This window comes from Bos javanicus, chromosome 22 (genome assembly GCF_032452875.1).
Source record: "Bos javanicus breed banteng chromosome 22, ARS-OSU_banteng_1.0, whole genome shotgun sequence".
Taxonomy (NCBI): Eukaryota; Metazoa; Chordata; class Mammalia; order Artiodactyla; family Bovidae; genus Bos; species Bos javanicus.
In genome coordinates this window covers 55,411,495-55,430,543 of record NC_083889.1, presented here as the reverse complement: position 1 = coordinate 55,430,543, position 19,049 = coordinate 55,411,495, and the positions used below count along the sequence as shown (strand labels likewise).

General features: G+C 48.4%; 1 protein-coding gene across 19 annotated transcripts in view; it reads right to left on the bottom strand.

Moving 5' to 3' along the window:
* Positions 1 to 19,049, bottom strand: part of ATG7 (autophagy related 7) — a 273,963-nt gene that overhangs the window by 242,760 nt on the left and 12,154 nt on the right. For 14 of the 19 annotated variants that reach the window (XR_009732575.1, XR_009732577.1, XR_009732576.1 and 11 more), the window contains exons 2-3: positions 8,486 to 8,658; positions 7,968 to 8,022 (exon numbers count right to left, since the gene is read on the bottom strand). Coding sequence is in view for 16 of the 19 variants with exons in the window: in XM_061397104.1 (XP_061253088.1) it covers positions 7,968 to 8,022; positions 8,486 to 8,645 (215 nt within the window). In the remaining 3 variants the exon portion in view is untranslated. The remainder of the gene's footprint in view (positions 1 to 7,967; positions 8,023 to 8,485; positions 8,659 to 19,049) is intronic. The other 5 variants (XM_061397095.1, XM_061397099.1, XM_061397101.1 and 2 more) reach the window with 1 other exon arrangement.

Here is a 19,049-nt window from a genome sequence, read left to right as displayed (position 1 = left end):
GAGGGTGGCTGGGATGGAACGAATCTGGAGAGGCCTTTACCACGTGTGCGCAGTCTCATCTGCCCGCGGGGAGCTCTGGCATCTAAGTCACACTCAGTCTAGGGGCCCGACTGCGTGATCTCCTGCGTTCTGTAACCATCTCTGAGCTTCTGTTCATCGCGTCCTCTCTTGGGGCCCATGGTGCCTTTCCACCAGCCATGCCACTTCCCATTTTGACAGCCAGACCCTCAGACTGCTTGCAATTGACGCCAATGGCTATCTGAGCGGCCGGTCCATGTCGGACCTGAGTGAGGTGCTGGCAAGATGGTGGAGAATAAGAGGGCCCGTGCCCTGCACAGATGATCTAGCAAATGAGCCAAATTTCCTCAGCTACTGTTTAAGGTCTCGGAGCACAAGGGTTATGCCTTCTATTTATCTTATTAAGCTTAGAAAAGGAGAATATGTCTTATCACTAATTAGGTAAATGTTGGGATTCCCTAGTGGTCCAGTGATTAAGAATCTGCCTTGCAATGCAGGGGACAACCGCTCAATCCCTGGTCCAGGAAGATTCCACCTACCACGGCGCAATTAAGCCTGTGCACCACAACCCCGGGGTCCACGTGCCCTACAGACCGTGCTCCGCAACAGCGCTAAGCCTGCGCACCGCATCTAGACAGCAGCCCCCGCTCGCCACAACTAGAGAAAGTCTGTGCAGCAACGGAGACTCAGCACGGCCAAAAGTGAAAAATTAATTAATTAAACACTATTTGAAAAAATGCTATATATTTTAAAAATAAATAAATGGGTAAATGCTCCTCAAAGGAATCTTTTGTTTTCTAACCAGCTTTAAATCTGTACAGAGATTGCCCACCAAAGTCTATTTCTCTCTCTTTACATAGAAGTAATGCTCTGATGCTTGTGGTTTGGCACCATGTCTGTCTCCCCTGCAAGACGGTGAAGCCTCGGCTCTGCCTGATGGAACATGAGTGGGGTGATACATGCCCCCCAACCCCATGCTCACCCAGGCCGTTAAGGGTCTCTAAGAGAGTTGGGTGTCTCCTCAGATTTTCACTTTGGTTCTCTCGCGCCTCCTCTCTCTTGCCATCGGAAGGTGACAGTTCCGTTCTAAGCAGCACACGAAGGCAAGCCCCCCAGGATGACGGAGCCACAAGGCAGAAAAAGACTGGACCGCCTCCGCCCCGCCCCCAACCCGGACTACTAAGCGGGTAAGAAACAGGCCCCTCTGTGCTAGGGCCGTTACATATCGGGGGCTGGTTCATCAGCGTGCCAGCCTAAGACAGCTCCCTCTAGGGCAGGACAGTTGGTGCCTGATCAAATCAGTCAAGTGTGACTCATAATTCAGCCGAAACAAGGTAGATAACGGGATCCTGTGATGCCAACTGCTGGCAGAGATTCATCCGGCTTCTGGGATCTCAGAGTGAGAGCGGTTTCTCTGGCGCTGTGCAAAGCTGAGGTACACCCAGCATCTACAGATGAGGACTTGGGCTGTTAGCTCTCCAAACTGCACCTCTGCATCTTATGCTTCTCTGTCAGCCCAGGGCCGGCACATTCTATCATCAAGACACAGCAGAAGCAATCAATAAGCATTTCTGAACCAACTATCAGCCCCAACGTTTGCTCCAGCACTGCATACCATGTGATGCTAATACCTGTCTTCCACCTCCATGCAGAGCTCCTCCAGAGCCCCCTGTTTGCTTAAGTCTTTGTATTTCTACCACCTACACATCTGTCCACAAGAAACATTCGGTGTTTGATGAATAAATGCACAGAGGTTTTCCCTACAAACCCACGCAGATGCCCAGCAATAAATGCAAAGAAAGAACAATCAGGACAAAGACAATTTGGATACAAAGACCTCATTTCTCCAGAGGAGCTCCAAGTGCTTTCAGTAAACTTCCTGACTGTCTCAGTCTGCCCTAGCAGAGGTTGTACCACACCACAGACTGGGGGGTTGCCAAACAACAGACGTTTATCCCTCATGGCTCTGGAAGCTGGAAGTCCAAGATCAAAGTGCCAGCTCCTGGAGAAGAGCTTCTTCCGCTTAAGCTGTGTCCTCGCAGGGTAGAGGGGGTAAGCTAGGTCTCTGGGGTCCCTGTCACTAACCCCATGCATGAGAGCCCTGCCCTCACCGCCTCCCAAAGGCCCACTTCTTCAGACCGTAACCTTGGGCCCTGGGTTTTCAACATACGTGCTTTTGAAGAACACCAACGTTTAGACCATGGCACCAACCATCCTAAGAAAGGGGCGTCAGAAAATCACAGACTTTTACAAAAAAAGTTAGATAAAAAAAAAAAAGAAAGGAAAAAAATCAGACTTTTAAAACTGAAAGGAACATTTAGAAGCTGGGAGCTGCATATTAGGAAACTGAAGCTGAGAAAATGAAAAAGACTCATTCCAGGTAAGGCAGTTAATCAGGGGCAGATTCCAAGCCATCAAGCTTCCAATCCAGGACTCCCATGGCGTAATTCTTGCTCATCGCCCCCAGTGCCTACCACGGAGCCTCACGCACGGTGAATATTCAACAGCTAACTGACAAATGATGACCAAGAAAATTGAGCCATCTGGGTGAAAACCATAGCCATGGGATCACAGACTTTATCTCCTTCAACTAAAATTTCTGGATTGCGAGGTTTAAGAAACCTGGATTTTGCAACAAGATCAAGCCTAACTTCTGTGAATAGTTCTTTTTTTTTTTTTTCTGTAATTAGTTGTGTCAAAGAATAAAATTACTGAAACTCAAAAAATAATAAGCTTTCATTTAGTGTCAGAAGAGACAGGAGCTGGCTTCCCTGGTGGCTCAGTGGAGAAGAATCCGCCTGCCAATGCAGGAGACATGGGTTCGACCCCTGATCTGGGAAGATCCCACATGCTGCAGAGCAACTAAGCCCTAAGCCCGGGCGCCACAACCACTGAGTCTGCGCACCCACGGGCTGCAACAACGGAAGCACACGCGCCCAGAGCCTGCGCCCCGCGATGAGAAGCCCCCGCGACGAGAAGCCCCCACGACGAGAGGCCCCCACGACAAGAGGCCCACACACCACAACTGGACAGGAGCCCCCGTTTGCCACAACTAGAGAAAAGCCCACACGGCAACAAGACCTAGCACAGCCATAAATAAATCAATCAAATTATACATTAAAAAAAAAGAACAGACAGGAGTGAAGGCAGCTGGTGAGGAATGCTGGACCCTCCAGCTTATACTAAAACTGCTGCTGCTGCTGCTGCTAAGTCGCTTCAGTTCTGTCCGACTCTGTGCGACCCCACAGATGGAAGCCCACCAGGCTCCTCCAACCCTGGGATTCTCCAGGCAACAACACTGGAGTGGGTTGCCATTTCCTTCTCCAAGGCATGAAAGTGAAAAGTGAAAGTGAAGTCGCTCAGTCGTGTCCGACTCTTAGCGACCCCATGGACTACAGCCTACCAGGCTCCTCCGTCCATGGGATTTTCCAGGCAAGAGTACTGGAGTGGGGTGCCATTGCCTTCTCCATACTAAAACTATACCACCCCATTTATGAGCCTCAGATAATTGAGGACTGTACACTGAATGCATTTTCCTCATTATTTTGTGACTGCTCCAAAAGTCAGTCAGTCTTTGCCGATGCAGGAGAGAGATGACGAGGATTTTTTGCTTTGACGTGCAATCACAAGGATTTATTATTGAGCAAGAAAGCTCTGAAGGGAACAAGAAACATCAAAACATATCTTTTAAAGGTACAAAGACTAACATCATTTTCGATTCAAGTTGTGCAATTTAGTTTCACAATTTGATTGTGACAGAGGAATAAAATGTATTGACTTTTGAAGAGATTTTTTGTTTTCAAATTCTAGGGAGACTTTATTTGAAATGCCCTAATCTTTGACTAATCCAGTCCCGTCACTTCATAGCAAATAGATAGGGAAACAATGGAAACAGGGACAGACTTTATTTTCTTGGCCTCCAAACTCACTGCAGATAGTGACTGCAGCCATGAAATTAAAAGACATTTGCGCCTCGTAAAAAAAGCTATGACCAATCTAAACAGCATATTAAAAAGCAGAGACATTACTTTGCTGACAAAGGTCCATAAAGTCAAAGCTATTGTTTTTCCAGTAGTCAAGTATGGATGTGAGAGTTGAACTATAATGAAGGCTGAGCGATGAAGACTTGATGCTTTTGAACTGTGGTGTTGAAGACTCTTGAGAGTCCCTTGGACAGCAAGGGGACCAAACCAGTCAGTCCTCAAGGAAATGAACCCTGAATATTCATTGGAAGGACTGATGCTGAAGCTGGAGCCCCAATACTTTGGCTACCTGATGCGAAGACCTGACTCATTAGAAAAGACCATGATTCTGGGCAAACTGAGGGCAGGAGGAGAAGGGGATGACAGAGGACGAGATGGTTGGATGGCATCACCGACTCAATGGACATGAGTTTGAGCAAGCTCCGGGAGATGGTGAAGGACAGGGAAGCCTGGCGTGCTGCAGTCCAAGGGCTCGCAAAGAGTCGGACACGCCTGAGCGACTGAACAACAACAATAAATCTTTGACTATCTTCATATTCAGGTGGTCTTTACAAATACCTCTTCATGTTCCCCTTATCCCCCACCCTCACACAGCAAACACACGAGGGAGCAGAAAAAGATGGCCCCCCTCCTGGAAGCCTGTAATCTCCAGCTCTCAGTTATCTTAAAGCCTCTCAACATGCTTTCTGCTCTGCCCCCAGGCACAGAATTTAGTTTCTCACACAACCCAGTCAACACTTTCAGCGACCCGGGCACTGAACTCTGGCTTTCTGATTCTGCCGCTGTTGATCCTCTTTCCTTCCTGAAAACATCATTTCTGGTTCTTCTCCTCCAGCAAGTCACGTCTCTTTGGCGAGTTCCGCGTTTCTGCCCTCCCTGCTCAGGTCTGGTCCCTGTCACTGCCCTTCCTTCTCCTCACGCTACAGCCTCTTCTTCTCTTACAGCCTGGACTCTGTCAACTCTAACTCAACATGTCCTAAACCAAATTTACCTCCTCCCCAAACTACATCCACCTCCTGGCTTCTCAGTTTCTACAGAAAATAAGAAATTGCCTCCAGCTACTCAGACCGCTGACTGTGGCTCAGATCAGGAACTCCTCATTGCCAAATTCAGATTGAAATGGAAGAAAGTAGGGAAAACCACTAGACCATTCAGGTATGACCTAAATCAAATCCCTTATGATTACACAGTGGAAGTGAGAAATAGATTTAAGGAACTAGATCTGATAGATAGAGTGCCTGATGAACTATGAACGGAGGTTCGTGACACTGTACAGGAGACAGGGGTCAAGACCATCCCCATGGAAAAGAAATGCAAAAAAGCAAAATGGCTGTCTGGGGAGGCCTTACAAATAGCTGTGAAAAGAAGAGAAGAGAAAAGCAAAGGAGAAAAGGAAAGATATAAGCATCTGAATGCAGAGTTCCAAAGAATAGCAAGAAGAGATAATAAAGCCTTCCTCAGCCATCAATGCAAAGAAATAGAGGAAAACAACAGAATGGGAAAGACTAGAGATCTCTTCAAGAAAATTAGAGATACCAAGGGAACATTTCAGGCAAAGATGGGCTCAATAAAGGACAGAAATGGTATGGACCTAACAGAAGCAGAAGATATTAAGAAGAGGTGGCAAGAATACACAGAAGAACTATACAAAAAAGATCTTCATGACCCAGATAATCATGATGGTGTGATCACTCACCTAGAGCCAGACATCCTGGAATGTGAAGTCAAGTGGGCCTTAGAAAGCATCACTATGAACAAAGTTAGTGGAGGTGATGGAATTCCAGTTGAACTATTTCAACTCCTGAAAGATGATGCTGTGAAAGTGCTGCACTCAATATGCCAGCAAATTTGGAAAACTCAGCAGTGGCCACAGGACTGGAAAAGGTCAGTTTTCATTCCAATCTCAAAGAAAGGCAATGCCAAAGGATGTTCAAACTACCACACAATTGCACTCATCTCACATGCTAGTAAAGTAATGCTCAAAAGTCTCCAAGCCAGGCTTCAGCAATACGTGAACCATGAACTTCCTGATGTTCAAGCTGGTTTTAGAAAAGGCAGAGGAACCAGAGATCAAGTTGTCAACATCCGCTGGATCGTGGAAAAAGCAAGAAGAGTTCCAGAAAAACATCTATTTCTGCTTTATTGACTATGCCAAAGCCTTTGACTGTGTGGATCTCAATAAAATGTGGAAAATTCTGAAAGAGATGGGAATACCAGACCACCTGATCTGCCTCTTGAGAAATTTGTATGCAGGTCAGGAAGCAACAGTTAGAACTGGACATGGAACAACAGACTGGTTCCAAATAGGAAAAGGAGTACGTCAAGGCTGTATATTGTCACCCTGCTTATTTAACTTATATGCAGAGTACATCATGAGAAACGGTGGACTGGGAGAAACACAAGCTGGAATCAAGATTGCCGGGAGAAATATCAATAACCTCAGACATGCAGATGACACCACCCTTATGGCAGAAAGTGAAGAGGAACTCAAAAGCCTCTTGATGAAAGTGAAAGAGGAGAGTGAAAAAGTTGGCTTAAAGCTCAACATTCAGAAAACAAAGATCCTGGCATCTGGTCCCATCACTTCATGGGAGATAGATGGGGAAACAGTGGAAACAGTGTCAGACTTTATTTTGGGGGGCTCCAAAATCGCTGCAGATGGTGACTGCAGCCATGAAATTAAAAAATGCTTACTCCTTCGAAGAAAAGTTATGACCAACCTAGACAGCATATTAAAAAGCCTCTGCTTTTTACTTTGCCAGCAAAGGTCCGTCTAGTCAAGGCTATGGTTTTTCCAGTGGTCATGTATGGATGTGAGAGTTGGACTGTGAAGAAAGCTGAGCACCAAAGAATTGATGCCTCTGAACTGTGGTGTTGGAGAAGACTCTTGAGAGTCCCTTGGACTGCAAGGAGATCCAACCAGTCCATTTTAAAGGAGATCGGTCCTGGGTGTTCTTTGGAAGGACTGATGCTAAAGCTGAAACTCCAGTACTTTGGCCACCTCATGCGAAGAGTTGACTCATTGGAAAAGACTCTGATGCTGAGAGGGACTGGGGGCAGGAGGCAAAGGGGACGACAGAGGATGAGACGGCTGTATGGCATCACCGACTCTATGGATGTGAGTCTGAGTGAAGTCTGGGAGTTGGTGATGGACAGGGAGGCCTGGTGTGCTGCGATTCATGGGGTCGCAAGGAGTCGGACACGACTGAGCGAGTGAACTGAACTGAAATGACTTGGGTAAGTCACTTTACCTTTGGACTCATAGTTTCCTCACCTGTGAAAGGGAAGAAAACCACACCTGGCAGGTCTGAAAGGATTATCTCTAGAAAATAAGTCAGTAATGACGGTCCCCAATTAGTCAAAGACACCTCTGTGAGAACATTATGTCACGTTTCCTTGCACATCCCTACTGTGCCTTGCACAGTAACTTGTATATAGAAGTAGCCTAATAAATGCTCATTGCTGCACCTAATAGGTAATAAATATGTGCTGAAATGGAGAAGGCAACGGCACCCCACTCCAGTACTTTTGCCTAGAAAATCCCATGGACGGAGGAGCCTGGTAGGCTGTAGTCCATGGGGTCGCTAGAGTTTGATACGACTGAGTGACTTCACTTTCACTTTTCACTTTCGTGCACTGGAGAAGGAAATGGCAACCCACTCCAGCGTTCTTGCCTGGAGAATCCCGGGTATGGGGGAGCCTGGTGGGCTGCCGTCTCTGGGGTCGCACAGAGTCGGACATGACTGAAGCGACTTAGCACATGCTGAAAAAATGAACCAGACAGTCCTGAGCACCCAGCACTTGTCCCATGCCATGGAAGGTACAACAGAACCATGAGATGCTAGCCCTGCTCACCAGAAGCTTCTGTGGATGGTCCCACGGCCCACCTACGATGAAAGTTAAGAACCCTCATTCCTTGCAAAAATCAGCATTCTCTATTCTAGATTTCGATCAAAAAATACTCACATGTCGAAAGCACTGAACTCCAACGTTAAGCGAGCTGGCAGCCCCACAGAGTCACCTGGAAGGAAGCATTTACACATTCAATCATGAGTTAGTCACAGCAGCCTTTGCAACAAAAACATGCGTGGATCACTCTCTTCTGGTGAAGCCCAAAGGGCCCCATCCAATTTCCAGCCACCCAAGCTGAAGAAGGACATAGCAGCAGATGATGGCTTTTGTGAATCCAAGGTATTTGCCAAGAATATGAATGCAAAGAGTCACTGGGGAAAATGTTTCCAATCCCCTTCCCCAGCAATACTCAGTAACGGGTATTAACTCTTTCGATTAATACACTGGCTTCTCCCTTTCTTCTCCCAATAAGGAAAAAAGAAATGAACATGGGTCAAAAAGTCAGGCAGTAAAGTAGAAACCAGGGGATAGCATTAATGGTAAAAGTCAAGGACACCCCATTCTGAAGGAGATCTGACCCTACACTGGGCAGAGAAGGTAAGAGAAGAAGAATGGAGTTTCCTATCACCTACCGTTGTAGTAATAACCCTTAATGTCCTTGGGAGCTTCGTCTAGCCGGTACTCATTCAGCTTCTTCTGGGTCAACTCATGCCAGAAGCCAACATCCAAGGCGCTGCTGAAGGGGGCGAACTGCAATCTGGACAGGCCGGGGTCTCCCATAGCTGCTGCCATTCGTTATCGCCTGCTAGAAACGAAACACAGCAATAATGCACAGAATACGGTGAGAAAGGACATTTGTAATCACGCTTGAGACAGAGAAACAGAAAGTGACCAGAGGTTGACAAGCTGCCTGAAGACACAGCTTTGGAAAGCAACTCGAGGGTCCTGGCTACATTGCCACATTCAGTCTCTGGGCAACACAACTGACCCCCCTGGCCTTCACTTCAGGGCATCTTTCTCGCAAGCCAGTCTGACTGATACGCTAGTGTTAACCCTTCTTTGAACCATCCTGTGTGGCCCCAGGGAACTGTACAAGCACAAAAACCCGAAGTCCAGCCAGTGAGCAACGCGAGCGGTCAGGGTTCTGAGTGAGGCAGTGCTTGAGCACCCCAGCCAAGAAGGATGAAGAAATTCCCCCACCCAAACCACAGTATCAGAACTGCTTTGAAATGTCACACTTTATCCTTCAAATGCAGGAAATTTGCACTTCACTATACATGTTTATTTTTTTAATTTTACTTTTTTTTGTTTTGTTTTTAAATTTTTATTTTCAAATGATTATAAGTTCACTAGAAGTTGCCAAAACAGAGAGGTCCCAATGTGCCTTCCACCCAGTTTCCCTCTATGCTGCTGCTACTGCTAAGTCACTTCAGTCGTGTCCGACTCTGTGTGACCCCATAGACAGCCCACCAGGCTCCCCCGTCCCTCAGATTCTCCAGGCAAGAACACTGGAGTGGGTTGCCATTCCTTCTCCAATGCATGAAAGTGAAAAAGTGAAAGCGAAGTTGCTCAGTCTTGTCCGACTCTTAGCGACCCCATGGACTTCAGCCCACCAGGCTCCTCCATCCATGGGATTTTCCAGGCAAGAGTACTGGAGTGGGGTGCCATTGCCTTCTCCTAATTTTACTTTTTTTACTGCAGACTTTTTACTTTGTATTAGGGTACAGCTGACAGACCTAGATAGTGTGTTAAAAAGCAAAGACATGAGTTTGCTGACAAAGGTTCATATAGTCAAGGCTGTGGTCTTTTCAGTAGTCATGTATGGATGTGAGAGCTGGACCATAAAGAAGACTGAGTGTAGAAGAATCGATGCTTTTGAACTGTGGTGTTGGAGAAGACTCTTGAGAGTCCCTTGGACTGCAAGGAGACCAAACCAGTCAATCCTAAAGGAAATCAACCCTGAATATTCATTGGAAGGACTCATGCTGAAGGGGAAGCTTCAATATTTTGGCCACCTGATGTGAAGAGCCTTGGTAAAGACCCTGGGAAAGATTGAGAGCAGAAGGGGGCAGCAAAGGATGAGATGGTTGGATGGCATCACCGATTCAAGTCATCAAATAAACTTGACCGTCTTGGCCAGTAGGCATACGTTCAATGTAATTCCCTGTGTCCCCTGCACACTCTCATGGGGGAGGGGACACAGACCCTGGGGTGATGGGGTGGTTGGGGTGGGGGGAAGCACAACCCTAGAGGAACTTGCAGTTCCAAAGGCACATGTTGATGAGGTCACTTGAGTCTCCAACTGCCCCAAGACAGATGAGTATGTCTGCAGTGGGATGTATGAACAGTCACACTAGAGGGGATAAATAAAAGAAGACAGGTCATGTCTACTCAGGTTCTGCGTGAGTTTTGGGCCAAGATTTTTTAAAACCTTTCGGTTCTCTAAACGTGTTGGATATCAGAGAGACAAGGAGCTCTGGTCCAATAGCAATTATATGGTAAAATGCAACGGAGTACCACCTAAACCTGGTGAAAATCCAGGCAGAGGAGGTGAGGGCGGGTCAGAGCAAGGGGAGGCCCCGAGCAGGGCCTGGGCACGGGTTCGCAACATCATATCAGCTGGCACTGCACAAGTGTTTCCACCTCCTGGTGGGCTTATTAAAAAATGAAGATGCCTCGGATCCACTTGCTGGGGGTGAGGGGAGGAGGAGGGAGAAAGGACAGAGAGGGTGGTGGGGACCGGTGCCCCAGGGGATCCTGATTCGAGTTTGATGCTATCTTGAAGCCTTCGGAACACCAGCACTCTTACTTCTGGAGTCAGAATTTGCCTGCCAAATGCAAGAGACATGGGTTCGATCCTTGGGTCGGGAAGATCCCCTGGAGAAGGAAATGGCAACCCACTCCAGTGTTCTTGCCTGGAGAATCCCATGGACAGAGGAGCCTGGCGGGCTACAGACCATGAGGTCGCAAAGAGCCAGACACGACTGAGCATGCACACACATGCGGACACAGCGACCTCTGAACCATTTCAAACATATTTAAATGCACCCTGGGCCCATATGAAACAATCTTTGGCTTTTGTTTTAAAGGCTCTTTATAGCTTCGCGCTTGCAGAATGTTCACCTTTTTTGGGTCACTCCTGTGTTCACAGGCCCCAGAAAAGTTTGTGGGTCCTAGGCACTGTGCCTTCAGTGCCCAGTGGAGAAACAGACCCTCATGCTGGTGGCCTGGGGCCCACTGTATGAGAAACACTGGCATAGAACACCCTCAGAGTCTCCTGCTTGGTTCTGCGGGTTTCTCCATCGCTCCTTTCTCCTCTCTCCCTCTGCAACACAGCTGGCATTCTCCTTCTACTGCTGGCTTTTGAAAGCTTCTGTGCTCAGCCCTCTCCTTCGTCTATAAGCTTTCCCCGAAGCAAATTTTTCATTTTATACACCCATTTCCATCTAGATGCCAATGAATCCCAGGATGGTATTTCTAACGCTAACCTCCAACCGTATATTAAAGTGTCTTTTAAAGGCTGGAATTGAATTTCTCACAGGCATCTTCAGCTTGACAAATCGAAAACTGAATGTTCCTTTCACTAAAATTGTGTCCATTTTCCTATATGTCCAAGTTTATTAAACAGCACCATCATATAGCCACAAAGAAACCTCAAAGTCATCTTCAATTCTGCTCTCTCTCACATCCAATAAACCACTACGTGCTAGAGGATCAATAGTCCTCTGCCACGAGTTGAAAGTGGTAGTTACGAAGCATTGGCCGGGGCCAGGCACTGCGGCAGGGGTGGGCGCCTGCATTAGCACCTCCCCAAAGCCCTAAGAAGCGACAGTTCAGGTTTCACAGAAGACGACACTGACGTTCAGAGAGATAAGAATCAACACCTCAGCAGAACAGCGGTACAAACAGATCTCATCTGAAATCCTCTGTGGGATGGGGCAGCAGACCCCTACACACACTTCACAATCAACCGCAATTTAGTCTTAAAAGTCGACAGTAACTCATTTTGATGACCTGCTAAGGTCACCAAGATGTTGAAGTACCACGGAATGTAGCTCGCCGAGCTCCCCTGTTCATGGAATTCTCCAGGCAAGAATACTGGAGTGGGCAGCCAGTCCCTTCTCCAGGGCATCAAAGGTCACCAAGATGAAATTTTACCAGTGCCAAAGACAAAAGAGAAAATTCTATTCCATACGGCCCCTGAGCAGCCAGGAAAAAGAGGGCCACATAAGAGAATGGACTAGAAAGTAATCTGCATAAGAGGCACACCACTGGGATTTCCCTGGCGGTCCAAGGGCTAAGACTCCGAGCTCCCACACACCACAAATGAGATCCAGCACAGCCAAATAAATAATATTAAAACAAATCAGAGGCCCATGCTTCATTTCTGACATATTTGGTCTTTGAGAAATTCTGAGCAGAACCCAAGAGCCCATTTCACAAGAGGATGTGGTCCGTATCCAGCCGCTGAAGTGGTGCCTTACTGGCTAGGGCGATGGAGAGGTCTTAAGCAACACCAGCAATGGGTGATTAGGAAGCTGCTGGAAACATCTAAACAGGATACTCGAGTAAAAAGCTATCACCTAGCAACCTATGCAATGTCTATGTCACACTGTCCCTAAACTAGAAGGGAAGACTTAAGACCTAACGATAAGGAGGGAATCCTGGAGGAGGAGGAAGTGAGTCCCAGGTGCAAGGTCATTCGTGTGTAACCAACCTAGACACAAACAGTACCTGCGTCCTGAAAAGTCAGGCTTGCCCGGATAATCCCAAATGGTGCAGGGGAGACTTGAGGCCTCGGCTCAGCTTACAAAGCTGAAAGCTTATTTCTACTGATCATCAACGTTTTATTCAGGATGTGAAACCCAAGAGTTTCACACAAGATGGGATTGCATCACTTCCAGTGAAAGAGGAAAGGCTTTGAGGACTTGAGACTGTAATGAACAAGAACCCCAGCAGTAGAAGAGACCCAGTGGTAACCAAACTATTCAGTGAGGAGTGACCTGAAATAACGCAGATGCCTGTCAAGCAATACGAACCCTCTGCATCTACCACACAAACTTACCAATTTTAGGCTTTTCTAAAAATAAAACTAAGTCACACTCGGCAACTTAAACAAGTTAAGTGCTTGAAAAACACTACCCTGTGGTACTTTCCAGAAGCTCCTGTCCAATGGACCTAACCATTGTGTCAGTGCTGTTCTTCACCAACAGATCCCCACAGAACGCGTGTAACAGTGGTTGCCTCCCAGGAAAGAAATTCCAGGGGTCAGAGACAGGGCTGTGGACAGACTTATTTTCAGTCTGTGTCCTTTTTGCCTTTTGGGTTTTGTAATAAGTAAATAAGTAAAATAAGGAAAGAGAAAAGCCCTGACCCAATGGCAAGAAGAGCGGGAATGAGAGACAGGTGAGAAGACCAGTTCAACTGTTTTGGTTCAGAGAAATAACACATGGAAAACCCTGACGCAAGAACCTGTCCTACTTATCTTTCTCCAGCACCCAGCACTGTGCCTAGGATAGATTAGGCACTCAGAAGCTGCTGACATGAAATAACAGCTTTCTTCTCCCCAAAAGAGTCAATGGATGGATGCTGGCTTAAGATTCAACATTCAAAAAATGAGGATCATGGCATCCAGTCCCATCACTTCATGGCAAACAGATGGGGAAATGACGGAAATAGTGAGAGACTTTTTTTTCTTGGGCTCCAAAATCACTGCAGATGGTGACTGCAGCCATGAAATCAAAAGACGCTTATTCCTTGGAAGAAAAGCTATGACCGACCTAGATAGCATATTAAAAAGCAGAGACATTACTTTGCCAACAATGGTCCATCTAGTCAAGGCTATGGTTTTTCCAGTGGTCATGTATGGATGTGAGAGCTGGACCATAAAGAAGGCTGAGCACTGAAGAATTGATGCTTTTGAACACTGGTGTTGGAGAAGAATCTTGAGAGTCCCTTGGACTAGCAAGAAGATCAAACCAGTCAATCCTCAAGAAAATCAACCCTGAATATTCATTGGAAGGACTGATGCTGAAGCTGAAGCTCCAGTACTTTGGCTACCTGATGTGGAGAACCAACTCATTGGAAAAAACCCTGATGCTGGGAAAGACTGAAGGCAGGAGAAGTGGGCAACAGAAGGCAAGATGGTTGGATGGCATCACTGACTCAATGGACACGAGTCTGAGCAAACTCTGGAAGACAGTGAAGGACAGGGAAGCCTGGCGTCTTGCAGTCCATGGGGTCACAGAGTCAGATACGACTGAGCAACTGAACAACAATCAGGAGGCAAGATTTGGGCAGAGTTTAACAGCGGTAACCTGACTTGTCCAGACAGGACGCAGGCTGACCAGCAAGATGATGTATTTTCCATTAGTGGAAGTACTCAAGCACGCATCAGGCAATCATTTCCCAAGTCATTTTGCACAGAGGTGGTCAGACAAGAACACGGGTTGGCAAGCTTTTTCTGAACAGAGCCAAATAGTAAATACTTTAGGCACCACAGTCCGAAATAGTTTCTGTCCTATTTTCTTCTTTTTTCACAACTCTTGAATAACGTAAAAAAATTCTTTAGCGCATGGACTGCACAAAAAAAGGCCTTGGGCTGGGTGTGCCCCACGGGCCATAGTTGGGCAAACTTGGACTAGATGATCTTCGAAACCTGTTGTTGTTTTGATCCTTGGAAGGTGCCGATAAGGCATTTTTTTTCTAGGATGACTGAGATTTGGGGTAGAATCTTCTCAGAGGGCAGGAGAGACGTGCTGAGGGTGCAGCAGATGACGAGGCTGGAATCCTAGGCCGCATGAGCCATCTATGAGCCAGTCTGTCTTGAGGGACCAGCGAATGCGGTATCCACAGACCACTCGCACACAGATGGGAGCATCACTAAGTCAAGAAGAAGCGCCTTCGGTATTCACCCAGGCTCATCACACACGGGAAAGCCTGTGGCAGGAGCTGAACCCCACGTCCTCGGCAGGCACACAGCCACCCCCCTGGCGGGCTCCTCCACGCCTTCTCCCGGCCCCTTGCTGCCGCCTCCCAGCTTCTCCAGTGCCACCCTGGGGGGCCTGCCCCCTCACTTCCACCCGACACCGCAGAAACAACCAAGCTGCTCAGTCCTCGGCTAACTCGCCTGCTGACCTGCCTCGGCGCCCCTGTCTGAAAGATGCTCTGCCCACGTCCCTGCAAGAGGTGACCCGCTCCGGAAGGCCTTGCAGAGCTGCTGTGGCTCCGTCCTCCCCTGCACCTCTCCATCGGCCACTGTGAGCACCGCTACCCCGCGACCCCGACGGCGAGCACTGTGGGTCCCTCCGAATAAGCACTGAAAATGAAAGACCACCTCCATAGATCTTCTGGCATTTTGTTATTCAAGATGCTCAAGATGGACATATTTTGGCTTCGCTGCTTATCCAGTTAACTGGAGCAGAGGCGTTTTCCTGGAATGAGTCTGCCCAGCCCTTCTCCCTCGGCGCCTGCCAAGAGGACTAGAGGCAGCAAACAGCAAGCCAGTACAGGATTTCTGGAAAAGGAAGGAGTAAAACTGTGGAGAACAACAACAATCATAGAGACTAAAAAACAAGCAGACCTACCTTGAGGGACACTAGGCCCTTGGTGGGGGAGAGCAGAAAAACAGACCAGCCTGACTATGTGAACATCTCTCACTAGGATTTTTAACCTGTGTGTTCTTGGGGTTTTGTTTGCTTGCTTTGGGAAGGCAGGGGAGTTTTTGTTGTTTTATTTTAATGGTTCGGAGAAAGGATGCTGAAAGCTAATGTAGCTGGGAGCCAGGTCCTCAGTCAGATCAACTGACGTTGCGAATTCCGGCCCCATCACGCACTGGCCCGGCCCAGGGTGGGTAACATCGCAGCCTGTGCCTCTGCTTCGTCATCTGCAGATAATCATACCCAACCCTTGAGGCTGCTGGGAGGGCTAAATGGGAAAGCAGGCGACGTGCCTCTTCCGGTGTCTGGCTGAGAACCAGTGGCCAGTCCAGGGCAGCTGCTCTTCTGTCTTATCGCCCCACCCTCCCCCGCCACCAGCCAAATGCGGGTGCCCTTCCCCATGCGCTCACCACCAGATCTTCCCGTGCCTCGAGCAGCCCTCGCTAAGTTTCCCTCCCTCACCAGAGCTCTGCAGACATGGCAGAGGTTTAGTTACAAGCAAACGACGGTCTCCTGCTATAGGTCATCCAGGGGAAGTCCAGACAGGCGAGTGCTGACAGGTTGGGAGCGCTCTGTGTTCAGTTTCTCGGAGGCCACGCGGGGTCATTCACTTAGCAGAAGTGCCACCATCACCACAGTTTGGCCTTAAGGCACCATCTCTGGGCCAAAACAATGGAGCAGAGAGAGCAGACTTCTCAGTTCCCCAGCTGCAGGGCTTGCGAGCTCTGGCAGTCATTAAAATAAGCACCGAGGCACATGACCAAGTCCCGCTGACAAGCCGAGTATGTGCTTAGCTGCTGATGGGTAAGAAGGCAGTGGAGACCACCAGGAGCGGGGAGGGGGGCCTCTGGCATATGGAGCCGATGCCCATTTTGCTGGGTAATGATGCTTCTGCAACTTGATGAGTTTTGGAAGTCATTTGCCAGGCTGTTAAAGAAGGAAGTTTTTAAAAAGCTCTCCCTTCCCAAAAGGAGGCGGGTGCAAAGTTCCAAACTTAGAAGAAAGAGTAGGTTTTACCAGAAGATGAAAACTCGGGACTCCTACAGGGGAACCAGCTGGTACAGAAGCCTCAATTTCTTTTAAAAACAGCATCAGAGTCAAGATGTTCCCCGAGCCAAACTGATGATGTCTCCACAAGACACCAAGTCACCCCAGATGGCTTTCTTGGCGACGGTACTATTAGGCGCTGATAGCTGATGTGAGCAGGCAGAATAACTGCTCATAAGGTCGGGTTGTCCCTCTCGCCTCCTTGGGTCACCTCTGCCCTGGAAGGAGCCACATGATTTGCTTCTTCGGGAGGTCAGCCGGGGAGCCGGCAATCGCCTCCACAGGCTGCAGACTAACCTTTAGTCTCCACAGTTACTTCTGGGACCTGTTCTTCTTTGGCTTCATCTTGTTTTCCCTGCTGTAATAACCTCATACCTCCCCTGCGATCTGCTCTCTCGTTCGGCCTCAGATTTGAGAAAGGACGCCCTGGATACCAGTATTGTGGGGTACGGCAAGCCTATGAGAGTGGAGGCTGGGAAAACACGGGCAGGGAGGGAGTCAAAGAGATCATACGAGGAACGGGGCGGACACCATGCCCACTTTCGAGGCCTCTGCATTACATCAGCCCATCAACCGTGTCAACCTGCTCCGTCTTGTACCTGGGTGACAGCCACGGGATTTACCTAAACCACAAAGGAGCCCTCAGGTCAGCCAATAGCTAAAATCCGTGATGGTTTCCTAAAAGCTGCCTGAGGTATGAAGGATTGCGTCTGAGTAACAGTCCTTGTTTTCATTTCTGGTGATCTTTAAAAAGTTCTGGAAAATGAGAGGCGCTGAAAAACTAGGCCAAGCTATCACTTGGTTTCAGGCTTTCAAACTAATTTCCAAAGATGAGAATATAGATGGATTCTGTAGCCCACTGGACAGACTCTGCTCCCAGGGGAGGGTCACACAGGCCATTCTGGTTCCCCCGGCACCTCTGCACAATAAGAAAACCGTACCACTCCCTCAAAACGTTTTACCTCCTTCGAGAAAACTACTGTCATACATTAAGTTAGCTCAAGACATCTTTGCCCTTCTCTGCCAGAAAACCGTCATTACAAAATACGCCCATGGCGCCCATGATCTGCACAGAACCCTCTCGGATGCGGCCCCTGCGCACTGCATGCAGCCGCCCTGCGTGTCCACAAAGGCCCCCACGGTTTCCCCAAGAGCAAGCCGGGACAGCATCACTGCACCGCGGCCGCGGCCACGGAAGAACCACAGACGGGCAACAGGCTACGGGGCTCAGCGAGGCCTCCGACAAGGCTTCTCCAGACAGCACAGGAGACGAGATGTGGATGCAAGAACTGACACAGTCAGAAGGACTTAAAACTGGTGAAGTAACCTTCTTCAAAGGATGCTGGTTCAGGAATGAACTGATGGCAATCAGAGAGGAGCTGCCAGGGATGTCTTTGGTTCAGTCTTGGGGCCTATCAGGTTTGTATTTTATTCTCTCTGTGAGTGAATATCCATCATATTCACAAAGCATTTCACGCATGCTGAACCCTGTGTGCTCCACCAAGACGGCGGAGCAGAACGACATGTGCTCACGTTCTCCTGCGAGAACTCCAAAATTACAACTCACTGCTGGACAACTGTCAAGAGGAGAATGCTGGATCCCACCAAAAAAAGATACCCCTCGTAGCAAAGGAGAAGCCCCAGCAAGACGGCAGGCAGGGTGAAATCGAATTTAGAATCAAACCCCATACCCACCAGAGACACTCAGAGGGCTCAAACAAACCTTGTGTGCACCAGGACCCAGAGACCCCACAGACACTGAACCAGAACTGTGCTTGAGTGTCTCCTGCGGAGGTACGGGTCAGTAGCGGCCTGCCGCAGGGGCACGGTCGCTAGGTGCAGACCTGGGTATGGCACAAGCCCTCTTGAAGGAGGTTGCCATTAACCCCACCGTAGAGCTGCCAGAATTTACTCAGGATTGGGGAAACAGACTCTTGGAGGGCAAAACAAAACCCTGTGTGCACCAGGACCCAGGAGAAAGGAGCAGTGACCCCACAAGAGACTGAGCCAGACTTGCCCGTGAGTGTCCAGGAGTCTCTGGTGGAGCTGTGGGTTGGCAGGGGCCTACTGCAGGGTCAGGGGCACTGAGTGCAGCAGTGCATCATGGGACCTTTTAAAGGAGGTCATTATCTTCATTACCTCCCCCATAGTTTGGCCTCAGGTCAAACAACAGGGAGGGAACACAGCTCCACCCATTAACAGAAAATAGGATTAAAGATTTACTGAGCAAGGCCCCACCCATCAGAACAATCCCACGCAATCAGTCTCTCCCATTTGGAAGCTTCCATAACCCTTATCCTTATCCATCAGAGGGCAGACAGAATGAAAACCACAATCACAGAAAACTAACCAAACTGATCACATGGGCTACAGTCTTGTCCAACTCAGTGAAACCATGAGTCATGCCTTGTAGGGCCACCCAAGACAGATGGGTCATGGTGGAGAAGTCTGACAGAATGTGGTCCACTGGAGAAGGGAATGGCAAACCACT